Source organism: Harpia harpyja, chromosome 1 (assembly GCF_026419915.1).
Source record: "Harpia harpyja isolate bHarHar1 chromosome 1, bHarHar1 primary haplotype, whole genome shotgun sequence".
NCBI lineage: Eukaryota > Metazoa > Chordata > Aves > Accipitriformes > Accipitridae > Harpia > Harpia harpyja.
The window spans coordinates 38095389-38119366 of NC_068940.1; the positions used below are offsets into that span (position 1 = coordinate 38095389).

The 23978-nt window shown below is 40.8% G+C and overlaps 1 protein-coding gene across 1 annotated transcript in view; it reads right to left on the reverse strand.

Annotated features, from left to right (window-relative positions):
• Positions 1-15396, reverse strand: part of BCAS4 (breast carcinoma amplified sequence 4) — a 45409-nt gene extending 30013 nt beyond the window's left edge. Inside the window, exons 1-3 of the mRNA XM_052787698.1 lie at positions 15210-15396; positions 7304-7375; positions 375-476 (exon numbers count right to left, since the gene is read on the reverse strand). Coding sequence (XP_052643658.1) covers positions 375-476; positions 7304-7375; positions 15210-15362 — 327 coding nt within the window. The 5' untranslated portion in view covers positions 15363-15396. The remainder of the gene's footprint in view (positions 1-374; positions 477-7303; positions 7376-15209) is intronic.
• Positions 15397-23978: the final 8582 nt, after the last annotated feature.

Here is a 23978-nt window from a genome sequence, read left to right on the forward strand (position 1 = left end):
AACAACTTAAAATGGGTATGTCCAGCACTGGATGTGAGACTTGAATTTTTGAAGTTATAAATGGTTTCACAGATATTCCTTCAAGTCACAAAACAAATTAACATTATTAGCATTATTATTAACATCAAACCCACAACTAATGCTTTTAATCTAAGATTAGGAATTGTAGAATCCACAGCAATAAATTACTTAGTGATGTTCCAAAACCATAAAGACTTGTATGTGCTGAACCATGGGTAAACACACTGATTTAAAACCAAACATAAGACAATAGAGAGCCGTAAACATCTGAGTGCTGCATACAAATACCTGGACAGTTAACCTATAAAACACATCAAAAGAAGGATGTAAATCTTCTAATGCAATGAACAAACCTCTAATTTATCAACTTTGGCATAGATGTGATTCATTTCCATCACCTTGTCTTTAATAAGTGGAATGGTCTCATCCAGGATCTCTGATGTATCACTTCTAATCTGCATGAAAAAAAGTATCTCACATGAGGATGAATCTTGAAGAGAAACACTACACTATTTTTTTCACGTGAATATTTAAAAAACCACCTATTCAGAAAAGATATCGCAAGGGCCCTTTTGCAGTATGTTATAAAGTACAGATTGGGAAAATAACTTAATTTCTCAAGTAATTCATGAGACAACAAAAAAACCCAACAGTAGATGACAGGACTCCCACATCAAAACTGTAACCAGATCCTTCCCTCTTCTCCCCAAATTTCCACACTACTCCTCCCAAGAGATCGCCTATTTTCTATTATGAAATGCTGTAGACATCATGGGTAATGATGGATTTAAAATGAAAACTGCCTCTATACCATCCGTCATGCTTTGATTTTATTGGAGAAGAGCTAACTCATACTACTTATCAGCCAGTTTTGGGAAAGAGTCAGATCTTTGAGTACACCACTTCTAGTATCTTGCCTTCAACAGGGGCTCAGGACTAGAGTTCTCAGGAGAGCAAGAATCTTCACACAACATTATAGCGTAGGCACCTCTGAGAAAGCTCCTACTCCCCAGTGCCTGTCAGTTTCCACAATAGTTAAGTGCCCTAGTACAGGAAAGATTTTTTGTTTTGTTACCTACTACAACCAAGCTTGTTTCTGGCATCCATATGAGAGCCTGAACCTTATCTGAAATCCTGCTGAGCGTTGGGTTAGCAAGAATTACCCAATTTTCTATATAAACAACTGCCAGTGCTTTGTTTGGAGGTGTATCTTACTGCCACCTAACAAAGCACTATAGCTAATGGAATGTACAAGCCAAAAAATGATGGATAAGACAAGAACTGAGAAGAGCTCTCTGAAGGGAAAGATAAAAGCAAACCCAAGAAAACCTCCACTAAAACACCCAAATATGCATTCTAATTTGTAAAACAGAGCAGCAACACACTGACAAGAGAAATAGGAGAGGCAGTTGAGCCCACTTTTATATAAGTTTTCTTTCTCAACTACAATGGAGTATAGGAGGTCTTGGTTCATTTCTGGATTAAAGCTGTCCTGCCTACAATTTTAATAGACTTAAAGAATATAGAGGAGCAAGGATCCCTTCAAAAGAGATTTTTGTCCCAAAGGCTGAGCTAGAAGATATTCTTCCTTCAACTTCATAGGAAAGAGTAAGGATCTTTTAGCTAGAATGGTGGGAATCTGGAGTGAGACTAATATTGCAGGGAATTTTCTGGGCATTTTGAGATTTAATCCAGACTCTCAAATAAAGCATAAATGCCTGCTATACGTCACTTAATCTATGGACCATGCTTTATAAACTCTAATAGGTACTTAGACATTTTACTGATGATCATATGTCTCATTTGTGTGTGTGTTTGGTTTTTTTAAGAAGTTGTGTTTTTAAAAGCTGAATATAAACAAAGCTACATACATATAAAATTACTCCTAGTAAGATTTTATGGTATTTTTATTACCAGAATGAGTACATGCAGATCAAGTGCTTTTATAGTGCTATAAGTGTTCTGTAATAGGAGATCAAACAGACATATCAAAATAGTAGTAGCTTTCTATTGTAAACAAACCAACAGTATCTCCTGTATTACTGGTCTCAGCACTACATCCACCAAATATAGATAGGGACACCTCTCCCAGCAGTGACATAACTGTATACACAGACACACTCTGTTATCTTTATAGTACGCACTTTATATCCAACAGAAAGTGAGCACAGACACTTGAGCAGGATCCCTGCAAATGGAGTCAGACTTATATTTCCTAATATTAAATAAAAGTGCAGAATGAATACATGATGAAGGAGCTGAAGCAGATGAATTTCAGGTTTGTTCTAGTGAATTCTTTTGGGTCAACGGTAGGCAAAAAACCTCTCCTCTCATACAGCACGTGAAAAACAGACTGGTGATCTGTCTGAGGTGAGGTTCACACTCGGGTAAATTACATCGGATTAAAATTTGAGCCTGAAATTTCCAAAGATAAGGTAACAAACTTGTTTGCTAATGTTGGTCTCAGAAAGGACTAGGGAAAAGCCACTCTTACAGCTAAATGCTAGGTAACTACTGTAAATATAAACAGAGTTAAGAACAGAGCCAGAAAGAGGGAGATGTTGTACAGACCCGTATCAACACAACAAGGTCAGAGCAGACATGGAACACATCTAAACCATCTTTCTTTGAGGGTAAAAGCAAACGACCAATACAAGACACAGGAGAGCTGATCTTCCAGCAAACAGTCTGTGATGAAAGGAAATGATATGCAAATATGATTCAAGAAGAGTCATTCTGCAGCAGTCTGCAGAACCACAGCAACAGAGGAGTTCAAGAGGAGTCAGCACATGACAAAGGGAAATGATTCTCTTGGTACAGCAACCTCTTATAAGCCAGAGAAAGCAGGACTGGTCTGAAACACCACGTTATAAAACAAGATTTATCTCCCCTTGTGCAATGTATTGTACTTTTATCTTACTGAAGATTTAGCCGACTGCTCAGCATGAGCACCAGGGCACAGCAGTCCATGGGAAAAAAACGGTATTCCTCTTACTAGATTTTACTATGCTAATTGGAGGAGGGGGTGAGGAGGGAAGGTCTGATTGAGCTTTGTCTTCTAATTCAAGTCAGCAAGACTAAGCTCAAGAAGGTAGCAAACCGACAGCACCAAAGTCGGTTAGGAGACAGCACAACCAGAGTATGAATGATGAATTAGAACACAAACCAGGAACAGCACATTGTATGTAGGGCAGTGAGACCTGATCTTTGCATATACTGCAGTTCAATCTGTACCAGTTAAACAAGCACAGATTCTTGTTATTTTGTATTCTATAAAAACTATTATTTTTTCAGGAAAAGAAAAAAAAAAAGTAGCTGGAGCCACAAGTCAAAGATACTGTGCAAATTCTAGTTGTCACAGGGACATTTTTGAAAGGATCTCTCTAAATTCTTCTTTGGTCTTTGATCCCATATTTTAACACAGAGTAACATAAAAGAATCACAAGTAACCACTGTAAACTGTACAGCTCAATGGTGAGAAAAGAAAAAACTGAAGTTGGTATGTTCCTGAGTAGTTAGCAAACCCTAGCCACAGCGAACCAAAGAAAACAACCTCTTCCTCTCTTTTCCCCAGTGATGAAACCAGGTTTCACACCTAGGGCCTCAGGGAGGAGGTTCCCAAACTGTAAGGCCATGAGACAAAGATAAGCAGTTAGCACCCAGTCTGTGGAACCATAATAAAGCAAGATTTACAAACACATCATTTCCCTGAGGCAAGTTCTGCAAGAAGGTTCAATGGCTTGAGAACCACTAATCTGTGGTTTTAGAACCTGGTGAGTATGCTGGAGGATCAACATACATATTTAAAAAAAAAAAAAAAGAGCATCAAATATAAGCAAAGATTTTGTATGTATCCATGCATCCTCTTCAAGGATTAGGAGCCAAAGAAATGGAAGTAGTGAATTTCCGCATGTAACTAAACCAGCTGTGTGTGTCTGAATAGATACCATTTTCAATCATGCTTTAAGATATACAAGAAGCACAAAGAATCGTATCTAAAAAGGTAAACAACAATGACCCATGGAAACAATATGAGAACAGCATATACAAGAGTCCGGTTATTACAATGAAATTTTTTTGCTTTTGTGTCACTGGTTCAAATCATAGCTCAGTTAAAAATCACAATTTGATAATTATACTTGAGAGGCTCTGAAGCCACTTAAAAGACATTAATTTACTTTGTTGAAGTCAATGTCCTAAGGAAGACATCACAAAAATTAAATAACTGGCACTAAAATCCTTCTAGCACAATCTTTTCATTGCAAGATGCTCCTTCCATGGCAAGTGTGAGACATGCTGACCTGACTTTACATTGTCACTGTAACTTACCTGCTGTACAAGTGTCCATTTTAAGTGTGCCATGCTGTGCCTAGCCAGGTACAACAGCATGACACTGGAAATAGCATTTTGTCTTCCTAGCACTGATGAACCAGGTTTTTCCTCATTGCAATATTCAAATGTATGCATCAAGAGTACTTGTAAGTGAAAAGCAGCAGCATACTCAAAGGAGAAAAGCCAAATCCCTCTATGTGAATACTGAATGCCCAATTGAAAAAAGCAAGATTCCCCTTGCATTTTGTTGGCGTAGACAAAAGACCAAATTATTCCTAGGCACTGAAGCTGGAATCAGCTCAAATACTACATTATATTTATCAGATTCCCAGATACCACTTGATGTGCTGCTGAAAGGAACCTTCCATTGTAGGTACTGGGTAGAAAGCCACAGAATCAGCACCGACTGCAGTGCTTTGATGTTCCCAGATAAGGTCAATAATCTGCATACCAGGGAATTATTCACAGCCTGCAGGTTGTGGAAAAATCTTTTCAGGGGCAATGCAAAGATAGTGTATTGAAACTAGGTTAGTGCTTTTTGTAGAAAAGGTTGGCAAGAGAATAAGTCTCACAGGAGGTTTAAAAGCTCACTGGACCCATCTGAACAAGCTAACCATCTTCCCTGTGTTGGAGCCAAAAATGTAAGGTGCATGCCTGATTGATGGGAAAAGCATAAGGTACATACAAAACCCTAGCGTAAGCTCCCAAACAGAAGAATTGAGTGAATGAACTTAATAGTAAATCAGACAGAATACAATCAGCAGTGAAGAGCTATTGATTCAAACCACTTGCTTTGAGCAGGTGATGTCGTGTCACTGAAGCAATCATCACCTTTCAGGAATGAACTCAAAGGATTTTCTGGCCCAAGAAACCAATCTCTTGTATTCTACATTTTGCACAGACTAAATGTGCTGTACTAGAGAATCTAAAGCTGACGAATGTAAGCCAAGATGTATCAAAAAATAGACTGCATGCTCTGAGGTTCACATGCTCCTTTACAGCTATTTTTGTCAAAAGCTGAATGGAAAAAGAACAGCTTAAACAGCCACTGATACAGAACCATTCTTAAAAGGCAGCTATTTCTCCTTTTAAGTCCCCTGCTAACCATGTGAGACTTAGATAAGGCAAGCTTTTGTTTCTTTCCACTCTATGTCACTTCCTTCTGGAAACAATGATGCCTCCTTTCCATAAGCAAGACGTGCCAATGACAAAACCAGAAACCTCTGATAGAAGTTGTAAAAAGATTAATAACTGGCTATATTGCTGACTGATTTGCCTCGAACAAGGGTGATGGCCTCACTTCTCTTGAGCAGAATTCACATCCAAGGTGCAAAAAAGATCTGTCCCAAAACCAAATAATAATAATAATTAGTTAGCTGATGATATTTTGTATAAACTGTGTCAAACATGTTAATCTGAATTTTCAGTGGGTTCTTGCAGTCCATGCCAGAGTGCTTTGGGGCCACCTATGACTTAGGAGTTCTGTCGTTGACAGTAAGTACAAAATTTCTCCAAACTACACTGGGATACATCAACAGAAAAGTGGAAAGATGCGCAGGAGGCAATATTGGCACTTGGTCTGTGAACAGAAGACAATGTGACGGAAGGCCAGCACACCAATGTCTTTTGTTTCTGCTAAAGCTGGTAAGAATAAAGCCAAGAAATTGCCTTTCAGGTGCCTAAGAAACATTGGCCAAGTACTTTTCTTACCTGCTTCACTTTATCCTGTCCCTCTCCATTTATCTATGCAATTCCTAAGAATCATCCAACAAAATAGCTCATATTCAACAAGTCCCCAAGGAGATGTTGGCTGGTCACTTGCCATTAGAAGTGCATTCAGTTAGCAACCATTGTAGTTGCCAATGACACGTGCATTACACAAGATGCTTGAAGATGGAAGAAAAACGTTGCGGTACGTGCTAACAGAAGGCGAGATGGTCTGCACATCAGTGATTACAAGAGGCAGTCCCTCGAGGTAAACTTGGTCCATGGTATCTGAACTAGCACTCTATGATAAACACTCAGAAAGGGTTAAAAGGCAGTACCAGTTCCTCTACCTAATTTTATGTTTTTAGCCTAAGGAAGGAAAGAAAAGTTGACTGCAGAAATCACTCATTCCCTTTACATGAACACCATAACCTACATAGCCTTCAGAGAGCACTACTTTAAGCAGAAAGCCTGGAGTAAGCTAAATAGTAACACACACCTCTTGCTCTAAATGGTTTATCCCAAACAATTAGGCAGTGACAATGGTGAAGATAACTGGTGTGCTACAAATGTTGCATAGCACATCAGTCACAACCCCATCATTAATTAGTACTCCCCACTCAGTTATTCCACCCATATCAACTTCTCTCTTTCATTCTGATTGCAGGCTCTTAGTAGACACAACTAGCTTGTTGCATTTGTACAGCACGTGGCACAGGCAGCCTTAATTTGTAGCTGGTGTCCGTGAATGTTACCGTAATGCACATATCTCTGCCTGCATCAGCCAGCCTAGTGCCAGAGTCTCAAAACGGTGCAGCTGTTGTAGCACTGGAGCGGTCTTCTCGGAAGGCTTCACACCACCACTAAGGTAATGGCAGGGACCATGGAAAACCAGATTACTTAACGATTCTAGAACGTACTGGTGACATCTACCTCCGGTACTTCACCGACTAGCGAACCGGGCGGGCAGAACGCCAGCTCACTTCAGGAAAAGGGAGGAAAAACGCGCACAGACCCGCCGGAGCTCTCCCGCCGGCACCCGCCCCACGGCGGGGCGGCGCCCGCGGGGGCGGCCCGGCTGCGCGCGCCCTGGCGCCACCTGGTGGGCGCGGCGCCCCGCTGCGCGCGCAGCGCCGCAGCCCTTCCCGCGGCGGCCGCGCTGTCAAGATGGCCGCCCGGCGCGCGCCCCGCCCGCGTTCCCGCCCTCGGGGCCGGGGGCGACACGGCCTCGGGGCACACGTACCGCGTCCGTTATCCCGCAGAACTCGTCCAGCCTCCTCAACAGCTCTTCGATCGTCTCTTCCATGTCCTTCACCTGCGGGGAGAAAAACCAGTCACAGAGCCCAGGCTGGGGCCTCGGCGGGCGCGGGCCAGCCGGGTGCCCGCTGGCGGCCGGGCACCTCACCGCTCCTCCCGCCTTGCCTCGTCTGCCGTCCCACCGGGGAACCCAAGCCAAGCTGGGGAGCTTTTAGGCAACCGCCACGTCACCAACTCCAGAAGTTCAAACCCCAGATGCACAGAATTCATTATATTGAGAAATGCGAAGTTCGGAGGCTCTGAGGGGCGCTTTCCACCCCCGCACCAGGGAGTGACCCGAACGGCGATGAAAGATGTCCCCAGCATCTACCTCCACACGGATTTCAAGTTCTAGATCTCGCCATGAGTTTTCTGCCAGCAGGCTTCTAAACCTATAATGTCAACACGTACGTCAGCAAAAGTTCCTTGCCAAGCATCTCGCTCAAGTTTTGAAGCAGAAAAGTTTATTCTGACACTTGAACTTGGATGTAACTGTAACAAGTGGGATTTATAAAAGTCGACTTGAAGTTATAGGCCACGTTATTCACTGATAGAAAAATGATTAAACCACTCCAAACCCCAACCCATTACCAAATACCAACCCCCCCCAAAACCAAAAAACACCAACAAAAAAAAACAAAAAACCAACCCCACCCCCCCAAACCATCTTGACTATTCTTAAGTAGAGAGAACACTACGAAAGAAAACCAAGAGCCACTCAGAAGAAAGGCAGTTTTGGACAGCCACTGAAATGTCTTTTCCCATATCAGAAAAGGAGTCCATTTTCAGAACTTCAGAAAAGCTCTCAACAGCTACAGATAGGAGTGCCTGCCGAAAGCCAAGAGCCCCAGGCATACCCAGGTCAGCAGAGGACAAAAGCTGATAGACTCTCACTCTTAACTGAAGTTTAAAGACGGTTGGTTGTTCACAAAACCCCAGTAAAGAATTACAACGACAAGGAGAAAAAAGCTTCTATTCTGAGCATATTTTTAAAAACTAATGGAATAATCAGAGTTGAAATACAGGAAACAAATCTGTAAAATTAAAATGCCACCCCAAATCCTGCATTTGCACTGTAATTGAAATAACTTTTAAAATCCAGAATCTATTTTCCTATCCTAATCACATCTCATATTCTCCAGAATTAAAATAATGAACCTGATGAAAACTTTTTTTTTTTTTTTAATAATGCCAAATAAAAGAAAGTTGTCCCATTTCTTGGGGCTACTTTGCTTAAATGGTCATTGTAAAATCAGAACAAGAGTTGCCTTAGCAGACCTCTTTTTCATCTGGGCTGTAGGGAATGATCTTGTTCCTAAATAAAGTATTATCCTTTTACCTGGTAATAAAACTAAGGAAGCCTGCATCGCCTCTGAAGTTCAGATTGTCGTTATCAATCCAACAGTTGGGCTAACTCCAGGATGGGTTTTTTTGCCATTCTTAGAAGTGCCCAAGGATCTCCCAAAACAGGTACAATCACTCGTGTCTAGAACAATATGGCAAAGGGATTTGCTATCATGTAAAGGCATTACATAGAAGAAAGGGTGCTGGAAGAGGACAAACAGGTAAAAAGACAAAAGCGCTTTGCCAGCAAGGGGTAGAACGGAGAATACTAGACTCTTGATTTAGACTGAAGCAAATGTGAAGAGCAGCATACATGCAAGTTCACCCCAAAGGTTGTGCTTTGCATGGACTGAAGATGGTCACTGGCATGCAACTCCTCTTTTACTTTATAAAACCTATTCCACATAAATGGAGCAAACATAATTCTCTACAGAGCCTGAGGCAACTTTCCAGCTCAAAGGAGGTGTTGTTATGCCTCTGGAGACCCATTCGCAGCCAACTTCTGCAACCGAACACACCTAAGGGAATGATTTCAGGTATGGAGGTATTCCTGGAGGTAGCTTCTGCACCAACACTAAGATGGTGGCAATAGGGAATGCAAAAGCCTTTTGCCAGAGAAGGAGAGAGGATCAAAATAAAAACACAAGTTATTACTGGGGCAACAAAGTACACACATCACTCTCAAAAGTGTGTTCTGAAAAGGCTAGAAGTCATCCAGGGAGCAATCACGTGAACCCAGGAGACCAAATCCACCATGTAAATAAAGCGAGTGCGCTATTCTAGGTCTGCAATCATGCAAGCTGGGGAAGGACTCAACTCCTAGTCACTTCCAGGCCAGTGATTCAAAAACTAGAAAGAACAAATTACGCTATCACAAAGAGGAAAGGAAGAACAACAAAAAAGCCTTAAGCACATGGAAGAAATAGTGGCTGTTTTCACAAGGACAAACGCCTATGTGTATATATAGGACAATGTGGGATGAGGATAAATAGCTACTCAGCAGAATGCAGAGATAAGCTCAGGTCGTGTTCTGAGTAGCAGGAATGTGACCCAACTTGGCCCAAAAGCTCTGCGACTGTGTTAGAGCAGCACTGAGCTAAAACTCGTATGTATTATTCAGGGAAACTGTTAGCAGCTGGCATCTTCATCAGCTTAGTGACCACACCTGTCAGCCTATTAAGGTTATTTCCTAAAGGTGCTTGTGTCTCATGAACTCTGTGTGAAGTCTTCATGGTGGCATAAACTATCACATTATATTCACATTGTGATTTAACCTATGCAAAATTTAAAACCTACCCACAAAAGTTTCACCACCTCTTTTTTGTATACATATCTGGATAGAAGAAACCTCAAGACACATTATACTCCCCAGGTTTATCAGGAAGGATCCATAGATGCTGTAAATCAATGCATGGATTTCAGTGGTGCTAACACGAGTTTACATCCCCTAACAATCTGTTCCATGTCTATCTGAGGTAAAGATTTCTGTGTGGAAAAGCTGTTTTCCTTCTGCTGCTCCATTCCATGCTTAAATAAAGGAACAGAATTTCCACATCTAATTTTTCCTCAGAAAGAAAGAGGACTCTTCCTCCCCACTGCACATAGGCTAACTCTGGAAAGATCACTGCTGAACAACAGAAAAATGCATTCTTTTCAAATAAGAAAGAGTTCCCAGTGATTTTGCATTACTGTAATATATTTAATTCATGAAAAAACTTGTAAGCATTGAGTCTGACAGTCTGATTTCTTTAAGTCTTCATAAAGCAGAGAAACAAAATTGCTAGGGTTTTTTTTTAAGTGTATTTTACAGCAGAGCAATCTCAGTTGGTGGTGCAAGCATCAGATGGCCTACAGAACAATTCTATCAAACTCCCGGCATTTCTTGGCAAGTCTGTGCACAGTCAGCTTCACAGGCCTGAAGCCACTAACATAGCCACATGCTCAGGACTAGCACAGTTAGCTTAAAGAGATAGTCCAAAACTGGTATCAAACTTATAGCTTTGAAAAGGCCGTTTAATGGTAGCAATCATTAAATGCATGACTGTAAAGCAGGTGTAAATTCCACTAATTTGACAGATGATGCATTAAAGAAACATCCATTTAAAGAAGTTGCATTAGCTGTACAGGTTACTGTCCTGCTCTGATTAAAGTTACAGACATGCTTCAGGCAGGTGGCTTGCTGACATTACAAGCTCTTCTAATATCTACCATGAGCATCCTGCATTCATAATGTTCATAAAGATTCAAACATTGGAGTAGCATGTGATGGAGGACAGAAGCAAAGTTTATTGACACCACTGAGAATAAGTTAATTCAAAACAGATTCGCAGTCCTTAATCTTTACTCTAAAGAGTGTTGCATAGCCTGAAATGTAACAGAAGACAATAGTAAGAAACAATAGAAAATAGATGCAAACAAACCACTTAACACTATTTCTTCAAGGCATGCTACTATAAAAGCACACTAGGCATAAAAAAAGCCATAATACTATGTTTAAAAAGGACTCAACCGCAAATACTTAGTGGTTCCATATGAATTGCAAAAGAGAAAAACAACATTCTAAGGGCTCAATGTATTTAAGACACCTTCCAAAATGGCTAAGAGGGGCCTGTTGCAAATTGCAGTATCAACAATATATTTACCATCATCTGTAATTAGGTACTTACTAGACAGACCATACAAGCTCCTTCCAGGTGATTACAGAACTCACTGTATATTTATCATTAAAACCTGAAATAAAACCCACTGAACACATTACAAAGTTATGAAAATATGGGGTGACAAGTGTTTCTCAGTTAAGACTGTAATTTCACAATCACTTTAAAATTATATAAGCTGGCACTGGCAATAAAAGTAGTCTACCCTTTTCCATCACTCACTTATGCCCCTAAAGCCAACCCTTTGCATGTGAGAGGGCAGACATTCACAGTAGAATGAATCAGGAAATTGTTCTGGGTTGAAAACTAACCATTATTTTCTTTGCGATATCATTTTAGGTCAGATGAGTTCTTTGACTCAGTTCATTACACAGCTATGTTAAGGCTAGCGCTGACAAAGAAAACAGGTAGTGGGAGGAAAAGACACGCTGGATCTTTCAATAGCAGTGTTAACTTATCATGAAACTTTAGCCAAAGGCACAACAGCACCACTTCCAGATGGCATTTTAATGTTCCCATATATCCACTGTTGATTCTCCTGTTTATTTATGGAAAGAAAACAAAACAAAACAAAATTAAAACCATTACTTCATTTTGTAACTTAGAGGAAAAAATACAGAGTCTAGCTTTGAGGTTGGCTTTCCTTTCAGACATTCTTTTATGTAGTATATACGGCACCCATAGCAATATCCCTTTCTTGGCACTTCCCTTAAATGTTTTTGTTTCTCAACAGCAACCTCCTCCCTTTTTACTCCAAGCCCAAGATAAGATAAGCTTTTGTAACTCCCCCTCATCACTCCTTTCATTTTGCCTCATCATTATACTCCCATTCAACCTTGCAACAATTTACCTGTGTTTCCCAAGGATTTTTTTTTTTTTTTTTATACCAAGCTCACTCCTTGATAAAAAGATTTCAGTCAGGTATGTTATACTGTCAACTCTTCAGGTCCACAAGATATGAATATAGTGCTCTAACTTATCACACTTCATTAAGGAACACAAAAAAAGAAAATTCAGCACTAAATCTCTTCTACAAAGTTTTCCAAAAAGCCTTCCGCTTTCACTCAAAAAGTTAAGCTGCCTTTGTTGGAATTTGAAGTGCTCTCCTAGCATATCATTAAGATGAAAAGGTAGGCATAGAAAACTGTAAAAATAGCCAAACCAGAAAACCACACGGCTCTTTATAACATTAGAGACTCCAACAGGAACAGTTCAATATTGCTGAAAATTAACACATTCTTCAGTATGATGTCCTCCTATGCCAGCTTCAGAATACTGAAAAAAAAAACCCTACAAAGGGAAAACAATCAGTGTATAAGGGGAAATAAAAAGAGCAAAATGGCAAGTGTATTTCAATAGTAAAACTAAAGTCTTTCACAGCTATTTACAGGATACATTCAAATCAGGCAGAAAAATATTATGTCATGCAGCATATGCTTTAAAGTTTTCACTTAGCAAAATCTTCTACTGGACTATACAAATATCTTATGTTGCATTCATCATTATCGTAGTTTCAATTGCTATAAGTACTACACAAAATTAAAAATCATAATGGAAATCAGGAGTTATATGCTAGAGGAAATTGTTATTGCTAATTACAAAATTTAAAAAATGCAAAACCAAGGCAATGTTTTGTGAAAAGTAACTGAAAGCCCTCATTCTCATTTCAACAACACTGTGATATGTGACAGAGCTGAGCTAGCAATGCAAGGCCCACAGGAAGAGACACTTAAGAAGATGCTTCCACAAAAGCTGTGATTAATCCCCAAGTATGAAAACACCTACATTATATTGCTGCTTTGAGCAAGCTACCAATATGTGCAAGCAGCAAGAGAAATCAGTATTAAAACAAGTGTTCAATTTCAGCTGAAGATGCCTGAAGGAAACAGAATGACTTGCAAGTAGCAAAGAACACAAGTTGTTTCTGTATTCTTTGTAAGAACTAACAGGCTTGGCACTCAGTTACAAAAAACCATAGTCTGCCAGACAGCACTATACAAGAAACTTGTTTTATTAATTGGCAGGTCTTCTTTATTTCTTATTTAACACCAGTATGAGTGGCACTTGATAAAACCAATAGAATCCAGCTGACACGAACTAATACTTTAATGGAACTTGTTCCCTGTTAAGTAGTTCACTTTGCAACATCATCTTAAACAAACTCGAAAATTCATTTTTGCGACTTTTAATAGCATTTACAATACTTGTTTCTAGCCCACTACAGATGTGTAGATGACTAATAAAGTAGATCTTAATCCAGAAGTAAGACAAAAGCTGTCAGTGGTCTAACCACATGAAAATTATATGGGTATCATGGACTAAGCATTGTATCATCTCCTTGAAAATGCTGAACAGAAAAACAGAACAAAAATCCCAAGATTTGTGGGATGTGTGTAAGTGGTCTGGCTTATTGCAAATCATAGATAACCACATATGGGGAGATGAAATTGATGGAGTGATGATGTCAAGGGAGCGGCATAAGAAAAAAATTCTCTGAATAGTGAAACTGAACAAAAGTTTCTCATTCTTTTCTTTTTCTTGGAGACAAAAATAAATCACATCAACATTTTACTGCCAGCATGAAGGAAGGGGGTGAGGGGAAGCTGTTTTAAAGATGGCTTTAGGACTATCTTTTATCTTGAGAAGAGAAAATTTTAAATAATCTGCCAAAAGAGAATGTTACTCGCTTTACATCACCACGAGGCTACCTACAGGTCAGAAAGGGGGATACTCCCAAGTGCTCTCTGCTTTGGTTTTTGTAGCCTTCCTCTCTTTTTTGGGGGTTGGTGGGGGAGTGTATTCGCCTACAAAGTGCAACTTCAAAACCTCCCTCTGCCTTCAGGCATCTCAAGCGTCCCCTATCCGTTACCGGGATGGTGACAGTGCTCTATGCAAGATCACCACTGTCACCATCCTGATTGAGCTACACAGCTAGACTCGGGTAACTAACTGCACCTAAGATCCTCAGGCTAAGCATCATTGCACTTTAACGACATCAGCGGTCTGAGCTTGACCTTACAGTCACCAGCAGACTTGGTTTCCACAAAAAACAAGTAACAGAGTAGTAGCCACAGTCATTTAAAAAAAAAAAAACAAAACCAAAACAAAAGAGAGAAGCAAGGAAACACTTATGCAGCTATTCAGGAGCTCAGCAGTAGCCCAACTTTATCCAGCACGGCATCCCCGACATGGGAGACCTGAAGACTAGGCCCTCCTCAGCCAGAGGGAATGCAAACACCCCGCTCGCTCCAAAAATAAGCATCACGAGCAGCGGGCTAGTCCAGAGCCGGGCAGGAGGGGAGCTCCTCGCACATCCCCCCCGCCCAGGCAGGCGCCCCCGCCGAGCAGGGCCCGGGGAAGAGGGGCAGGGCGAGCCCGAGGGCTGCTGATGCATCGGTCGGGGGAAGCGGGCCCCCGGCAGCCTCGGACCGACCGGGCGGCGGGGACGCGCGAGCGGAGGTTACCGCCTCCCGCGGCGGCCGTGCCCTGACCGCCGGGAGCCCCCCGCCCGGCGGCCGAGCCGCCCCCCTTCCCTGCCTCCCCCGCCACCCCTTCCGTCAGGGAGCGCCCCCCAGCCCCGGGGCCGCTGCCCGGCGGCCGGCGCGGGGCCGAGCGGAGCCCGTCGGCCGCACCTGCAGCCTCCCCTCTCCTCGCCTCACCTCAACCGTCCCCTTGGGCCGTTACAGCCGGCGCCCCCCGAGGGGCGCCGCCGAGCCCGCCCCTCGCTCCCCAGCTGACGGACCGCCCCCAGGCCGGGGCAGCCCCTGCTCGGCGTCCCCCCCCCCCTCCTCCTCCTCCTCCTCCTCCTCCTCCTCCTCCTCCTCCTCCTCCTCCTCCTCCTCCGCGACCTACCTCCTCGCCGAGCGGCGGGCTCAGGCAGGGGGCGAGCCGCCAAGCACCGCTCTCCTCAGCCGCAGCCACCGCCCCCGCCCGGGGCTCCGGCAGCTCCTCCGGCCGCAGCATCACCTCCGCGGCACCTCGCCGCCGGTCCCCGGCTGAGCTCATGGCAGCCGCTGCTCCGCCCCGCCAGCTGCCGCTCCTCCTCCCCGCTCAGGCCCAGCCAGCGCCGCCGGGGGCTTCCCGGGGCCGCGCCGCCTCAGCGCTCCCCGCCCGCCGCCGCGGGCCGCGCGCGCCACCTAGCGGGGCGGGAGCGGCAACGGCAACGGCTGCGGCGCGAGGCGGCGGCGGCAACGGCTGCGGGCCCGGGGCGGGCTGCAAGGGCCGGGGGTGCCGCAACCGGTCACCCGCCTCCTTGCGTTCAGCGTTAACGGCCCGCGCCCCGGTTGGGAGCGAGAGCCGTAACGCCCTCCTTGAAGTGGCAAGGGCCAGACGTTTATTGAAAATTTTTCTTCACAGTCACGACACCTCGCCCGTGGAAAAATGATTCGACAAAACCAGCACCGCAGGCACGAAGCTTCCCCTCCCTGACCACTTCATTTGCCCCTTTTAAAATCGAGTTTTTCTAACAGCATTTTGCTTTAACAAGCCTGTACTGCAGCCTAGAGGACAGAGGCCAAGATATGCAATGATCAGACACACTAGACTCGACGTCTGTTTTTCAATCACTGAGAAATTAAAGGCTACAGCGGAAAACACAGCTTTAAGGTGCTCAGAATTTCTCTACGCCCTTTGTGCAAGGTATTTAAATGACTTGGTTAGAGACACTCAATTTTTACATTAGGCAGAGCAGAACTTCTGACACAATGCCTCAGTCACAAAAAGATCCTGTCTTCCTCCCGGGGATGGAGCTGTGAGAGAGTCCCTGTGGAAGCCTGCAGTTAAAGAGACTCTTCTTAGGCCTTCTGGATGCTTCTTCACTACAGAAGATGCTCCTCCTTGCATTAGGCTCCTTTAAAACACACTCTTAAACCAAAGTGACATTTTAGAGGACAGATGATCAAGACAGAGTTGAGACAAAAATAGCCATCTGTTCCCATTTGTTCACTGTTCTTCCTCTCCTAAGTAGGAAATCAAGGATTGGTAGAGAGAACAGGGGGAGGATTTCTCAGTAACAGTGTTTCTTCTCCGTAACAGTGTTATTCTGGGTTGGAAGAGGTCAGAAGCAGCCTGCCCTTGAAAGAAGTTTGGCCCGTGGATCTTGTACTGAAGACTCATACTAGGGTCAAGTGGACTCTGTAGGAGCAGGGACATAAAGCAACATGCAGTATTTCCCACCAACCAGTTTGAGACATTATCTAATTTTAGAATTTTACACCATATAAAACTACTTTTGAGTGCTTGCAGAGCAGAAGGCAGGCCACAACAGCCCTGCACTGCCATCCAAAGCTTCTCTTGGCTTTGGGTAAGACCAAATTATTGCTGAATAATGGGAGAAATTTAAATTCAGTTTTAATGTGGCATTTTCTTATGAATGCTATAAGTCTGTAGTTTGCTGAGAAGATCAAAGCAGCCAGGCTTGAAGAGGTAACTGAAGCAACAGAAGAAAGAGCTAATAGGTTGCAGGATTTCCCCCAATCCTTTCTCAAGAGTAGGGACAAACAGTGAGCTGAACCTAGTCTATGTCATCCTGACAATAGCACCAGACAGACCCTTTTATGCTGCACTTGTGGTGACTAAAAACCTCTTATCTGAAAAATCATAAGGCATTTGCAGAACTCGATCTCCCACTAACCAGCACTGCATAGAGGAGAAACACATTGCATCTCTGAGCACGTTATTTCTTGTTTCAGTTGAAACTCTCCAGGTCTGAGCAGCCTTCTTGCTATGTATTTGCAGAGTTAACAACATAGATCTGTTCTCTGCTCAGCCACTCGGGTACCATTTATGCTGTAGACCCCAAGGGTTTGTATTCTGTATCTTGGAAAGAAGTGTTTCTATCAGGGAAAAATGCACCAGATAAAACTTCAGTGAGATTTGGAAAATGTATTTGGGAAGCTTTAACAGATCAGAATGAAATAGTCCTAACTTGTTCTGTATCACAGATTAATTTAACTGTTACAAAACTAAGTTATCTATCATGGGAGGAAGAGCATGAAGAGGTATGTTTAGAAGAAACACAAGGAGCCAGGTGGAGTAATTTAGGTGCTTTAAAAGTGTAACACCAACTTAGATTCCTCCCGATTATTTCATACAGACTATGCCATCCATGTGAGCTTTAGCACTGGTATGAATTATTTACTGTAGAGGAAGCCTCTCAAGAGAAAACAGTGCTAAAAAGAACAGATCATGCGTTGTATTTCTGTTTCTATGACCAAATGGCTTTGTGATCTCTGCGCCTCAGCTGTAATGTTAGGATGATCTCTCCATCTTCACTATCCCAACAGTTTATCAGTATAAAGCACAGTCAAAATACAAGGAAAGCCACACGTTGAATTACTTCATTTTTTCAAGATACTAACTTTGCAGGATGACTCAAAAAAATCAATTTTTCTACATTACACAGGCCCAGTTACTAACCACCTGAAGTATTTTTGAAAGACAGTTAATAGAATTTCAATGTTTAATAAAAGACCCAAATTGTCTTTTGCAAGTGTTTTTTTGCATTAAGTTTTAGCTCATTTATTCATAAGTTTTCAAAATGTATCTGCTTTTCTCATTTTACAGCATAGGACAAAAAGAATATGAAGGGCAGACTTAATAACGAGGTTATTAGGGGATTTGAGCTATTAGGATTTAAAATTTCTGAATTACAAGTCCGAGCATTTTATATAACCTTATACAGCATTCAGAAAGTCAGAGAAATCTACGTTTATGTATTCAATATTTTCGCCTCAGGGTTTTAAGAATTCCAAATCCTTTGCATCCTTCAACAGAAAGATGAAAACAACTTTTTTTTTTTTTTTTTTTTTTTTTTTACGAGGTCCACAATGTCCAGAACAATAGCAAAGCAGCAAAAGAAAAAAAGGAAAGGCCTTGTAGGAATTCCAGTGTCTCACAACAGGAATACCCTTTCTATGCCTAGAGGCTATTGTTACAGCTATAAGGGTCTAAAGAAAGAGGCCAGGCTTGCAGGTAGAGATAGTATCTTTTATTTGACCAGCTTATACTGCTTAATATAATAGACAAACTTTTGGCTACTGCAAAATTAAGCATTCCTTTCTGCAATATGCTGCGGCTCTTACCTCCTTCATTAGCGTATCTCCTATTTGCTTCTTGCTTTTTACTCTTATGTCCATTTTGTCTTGCAGCTGTGAATAACTAGGGCACTTATTTTCAGAACCAATGTAGACATGCCAGATTATGATACACATCAGCTATGTCCGTTTTAACCACACCAATAAAATGTCTTTTATACAAGCATGAACCCCTGCACTGGATGATGTCCCTACCTTCTCTAGCTCCTTTCACATCATCTGCCATTCTCATCTGTCCCTCAAACTCTGTTCCTTTTTTCTGAGCATTGCCATTGCATTTGTGACTAAAAAAAAAAAAAAAAAAAGCCCTATCAGTAACTAGGTATTACCAGGCACTCAAAAGAAAGCATTCTGAAGAAGTCATTGCACCACAGAAAAAAGAACCATGGTCTCCTGTGGAAAGTAAATGTGGGGCCAATATTATATACTTTCTTAAATGTAACATCACAGAGCCTGATACAAGTCTTTCATGGTGATGAAATGCAAGGTATTTCCTTATACTATCAGGTAATAAAATGGTAGTTCTAGTAGAAAGGAATGTTAATTGGAAGGACAGGAAATTGTATCTTCTTAGCAACACTTCTGAATTGCTGTAGTAAGAAATGCTGTTTAAATAGCACAGCACTTCTTCAAATCGCTTTGTGCTTTGTATTTCCAAAGCACTTTTAAAATCAAGCATACTACATTAAGTCCTCAGAGACAAATTTATCTCCTGTTTGAGAGGGAAAGTACACAAGTCATCTATCATAGCTGCACAAGGAGTCTGAATTCTTAAAGCTTGGCTACAATCTCACCTCTCCAAGAACCAGCTGTACCATTTCTTGCATACTTCTACAGCATCCAAGAACAATATTGTTAACAGTCCAACACATTTTTCCTCATGTTAGTATTGGAAGCCATTTCTGAAGCTACCTTGAAGCCAATTATTCCTCTCTAGCATTACCTGCAACTACTACATAATATTATCTGAATATTGATACTTGTATTGCAAGAAACCCATATTCATCAGAAGTAATTCAGGCAAGTCTGAAACTAGAATGTCACAGCTAGTTTTAAGATAACAAGAAAACTTCAAACGGGTATTTAGCACTAGTCTAAATCTTTCTCTTGGTGGTGTACCAAGGAAAGGAGGATTTTCAGTTGATCACTTACAAAAATCCCAGAAAGTCTTTGTATCTGCAACCATACATGAATTTTCAATTTCATAAAATAACTGAAGTCCTAACACCTTATTAAGAGCTCATCACCTTGAAAAAGTTAAGCACTGCTGGCATTTAAAGGACAGATGTTATTGCATGGTATTTAAAAGTTGCATTCCTTCCTCAAGGAGGCAGCAGTAGGGAAAGTTACAGTCTTCCTTTACAATTAGTTTCTGAGTTTAGGAAAGCTACCAGTACGTATTACAGTGTTTTGTAGAAATACTGTTGCTGACCTGCATGAGTATGCATTTTGTTCTCATTCCCTTAAAGTGTCCCAGATTAGCTGCTGTACTGCACCTCCACTGCAGATTCAGTCCAGGTCAGTTAGCATTAATCTACTCTCTCAGTTCTTGTCCAGCCTAAAGTGCCCCATCAAGCTTACTTTATCCTCATAGATATATACATTCCTGAGGACATGTTCCTTAGTCTTTGCTCCTGCAATAACCTACCCCCTTGATTCTTGGTGGATTTTACTTAGGACAAATTCTCTCATACACGGAAGCCTGCTGGAAGGCACAGAAACATTAATGGATACCAACAGTCCAGCTAAACGGTCTGTACTCTAGCTGGAAAGACCACATCCTGCCTCAGCAAAAGTACCCCCCACACTCGGTGTCTGTCCCAAGCCAAGGGACACTGGAGGAGATGCACTTGCAGAGTTCAGGTCAACACCAGACTAATTCTGTGGAAGTATACCTTACATGAATTAGTGTCCTCTAGATTCAATATATTTCTGACCTCCTTAAAAATGGCTTCTTAGGGAGATAAAATTCACTATGAATCAAATAACTCAAAGCTAGTAAGTGGAAATTATATTCAGTTGCACTTTTTCAATCCATCTGTTGATAATTTCCTCATACAAAACTGTTTACACACAGCATTATTGGTTTTTGCAATCTTTTTCAGGCTGATCGGTCCTCTACTACTCAGTTTTGTTATACTAAAAACATCCTATAATGCAGATGACATTACTTTTTTTTCAGTCTGGTATCCTTTCTGAAAATAAGCAATTAGAACTGCACGCTATATTAAAAGCATTTCTGAACCATGGTTTTATACAGTAACATTATGTTATCAGTTTTGTCTTTTACTCCTTTCCTAACATAGTTTGGTTCTTTATGCTAGCGAGTATGGGGCTGTTTTCACTGAACTATCATAGCCCAGGACGGGCTCCTGAGATGCAAGGCTGCTTGGCATTCAGTATTACATACGCAAAATTAAGACACTTTTTTTTTCCCCACACATGCACAAAATCTACACCAAGCTGTTTGCCATTTTATTGTCTAATCTTGCAGTACGTCTGCAATCCTTCAGATTTTGCTCCTCATTTTTCATATCTACTTTATTCAAAATATCCAATACTTGAAAAACTTCATCTGCAATATTAGAAAGTTACTTGCTCCCACAACTCCTCACATGTTAAAGAAGAGTCAGTAACCTGGAAATCTCTCCCAGTTTCAGAGCCTTACGCACTTGGATAGAAGTCCTGAAGTTAGAAAAATACTACAGCTGAGTTTTAATACAGGCAGGATGAGTTTTTAAAGCTCACACTATTTCAAGAATACCATACCAATTTCAGCATTCCTTTAGGAAAGGGGTGAGCTGTCAGGATCTGTGCAAAGTAAAGAGATTTCTTCCAGCTACAAGACATTCAGATTCAAGTGCACAGATGAAATGGACTGGGTTCTCTCAGCTGCATACCAGTATTAAGATACTGTAATGCTGTTCTCAGTCTTTTCGTCACCTCCCCATAGCTATGTAGGCAAGTACGAAAAGTACTGAACCATAAAATGAAACTAGTCATGCGTATATGAAGGAAGGTACAGAATAGAAGTCATATGATTGGCCCCAAGACCAGCAGTCACTAAGGCCCTACACAAAAGGGCTAAACAAAACTCAAGTCTTTTGTCACTAGGTAAATGTTTACAAGGGCTTCCAAGGCATCAGATATGGGAGAAAACATTTGCAAGTGGAATGGGTTCACGTTAAAACTTTAATACAGACAGTTATACCAAATACTTACAGTAACAGTAAAAACCTCCACATCACCAGCAGCACTTGACAAAAGCAACAGAGGATGAGGAACCATCTCTCAGGCCTCATGACCTAAACTTTACTATGAGCAGTCCTCAGGCAAGCGATATAATGAAGATTCATTATTTGCAGCTAATGTAGGAATAAGCACATCACAGGTTAGTCAACAGGACTGAGGGACAAATGTTTGAACCCTTGCATACTTTCCATGTGTAGGCAAATGTTTAAGACTGCTATGAAAACAGAACCCACTTAGCTGCCCAATTAAAAAAAAAAAAAGCCCATCTACTTTCACACTTGAGAACAGGAAGATACATTCTTCCTCATTTTTACTTATCTGACAAAGTAATTGAGAAAAAAACATTTTATTTCTATATCCATTTATTATTCCAGTCTGTAAAAATATAAGACTAATATACAACTACATCTAGCTTGATTTTGTAAAATCAATCTTCATTCAGTGAGATACCGATGTACATTATACATTAAAGTTGTAAGAAAAATACTGATATTTGACATTTTAAACAAGTTCATTCATGTAAAAATCACATTGCAAGTAAAATTTAATTAGAAAATACATAATATTCACAAAATACACATGTTAAAGACAGCTTGTGAGAACATTGTCCTAAATTTAATTCAGCTGTGGAAAAAAAAAATATGATTCACAGTTAGGCTTGACTTATCCAGTACCATAGCAGAACTTCAAAGTAAATGCATCTTAATTCTATTAAGAATTTGTTCTTTTTCCTATTAAGGTGCACTTAAATCTCCCAGTCACAAGTAAGGAATGACTTGTCCCCCCACTGTGCATGTACACAACATGTAACACTAGTCAAAGGAATTTTAGTTTTTCATTCCATTTTGAAATAATTTGGATACTTATAAATTAATTTATAAAATCTGGATTGAAAATACAATTTACATATACAGGTTACTTAATACACACAGATAACATTAATAGCAGCGTAATATTGTCAATCATGCGTCGCATCCTCACTATCAATTTTGGATTTTTTTTTTTTTTTAGCTAAAGATAAAATCTATATAAAACAGTCAAGCCTTTAAGTATTTTCTTCCAGGGAGAAAATTGTAAAGATGTTAAAAATTTAGGAGGTAGTGAATGAAAGGCTAACAATATCAGCACTATTAAAAAACCTTATACTGAACCCCAGTATCATTTATATATAAAATTAAGTTTAGCTACTCATAATCAACCATTGATCATCCTGAAGTAACAATTAAAAAATATTTCATAATTAACAGTGTACGCATTAGTAAGATACGGAAGAACTTTAGAAACTTTATGGTAACTGCAGCATTAAGCAATTGCATGCTGTGCAGTCTGTCATTGTAACTGTAAATACACACTTTTTAAAAAACCATTTTTAGGTTTATTCTTTAATGTTTTTATCAAGTCCCAAATGCTTTGTTTTACTACGCATTACCAAATTTCTGTAAAACAGAACATGATGTGTGTCAAAAAGAATATTCTCTCACATTTAGATTAATCAGTTTGCAGGAAAGGTCCCAAGAGATGAATTCTCATGCAATTTAGAGTAGGACCCTAGTTAAATTGCTACAAGTCCTTAATACTGGCATATATATTCAAAATATTCATGCATCTGTTATAAGTACAGATCAGGTAACACAGTGTTTGGCAGCACACTAACCTCGGGTGTTTATACCTAAGCAATAAGTTACCTTGCAACACTAGCATTCTCAGACTCAACCCTCCTGTATAAGTTAATAGCTCAAAACTATTATCCAAGCTGCAAAATACTAATGTACCACATTAGTCCCATAATGTATTTCCACTGAATGAAAACATTACACCTGTATTAAGTGCACTACCAGTTCATTTTCTGTATCTGTGGACCTCATTTCTCATCCAAGTGCCTTTATTCCTTTGATTATTCACAATACATTCAAGTAAACAAAAGGCACAGAAGTGCAAACTAGCGTAATAAATGAAAGTCACCCTCCACTGATGATTTCATACAGGAAGGAAAGTTTTTGATAAAGGAAAAAAAAAGACATTTTAAAGTAAACAATCTTCCTTAAATAAAGGAAGTGTAGAGCAGCACTTACAGAAAACATGTATATTCAAAGTCTACATGTTGCAGAATGAATATTTATTTTCCTCATTTCACACTAAGTGGATGTAGTTACTTCATTTTTAATAATTATTAGCAAAATAAGTAAAACACTTCAAAATTCTTGTTCATGTTGGAAAAGATACCAGGGCCTCTCCATATGCACACTGAAGAAACCATAAATAAATCCGATGAAGC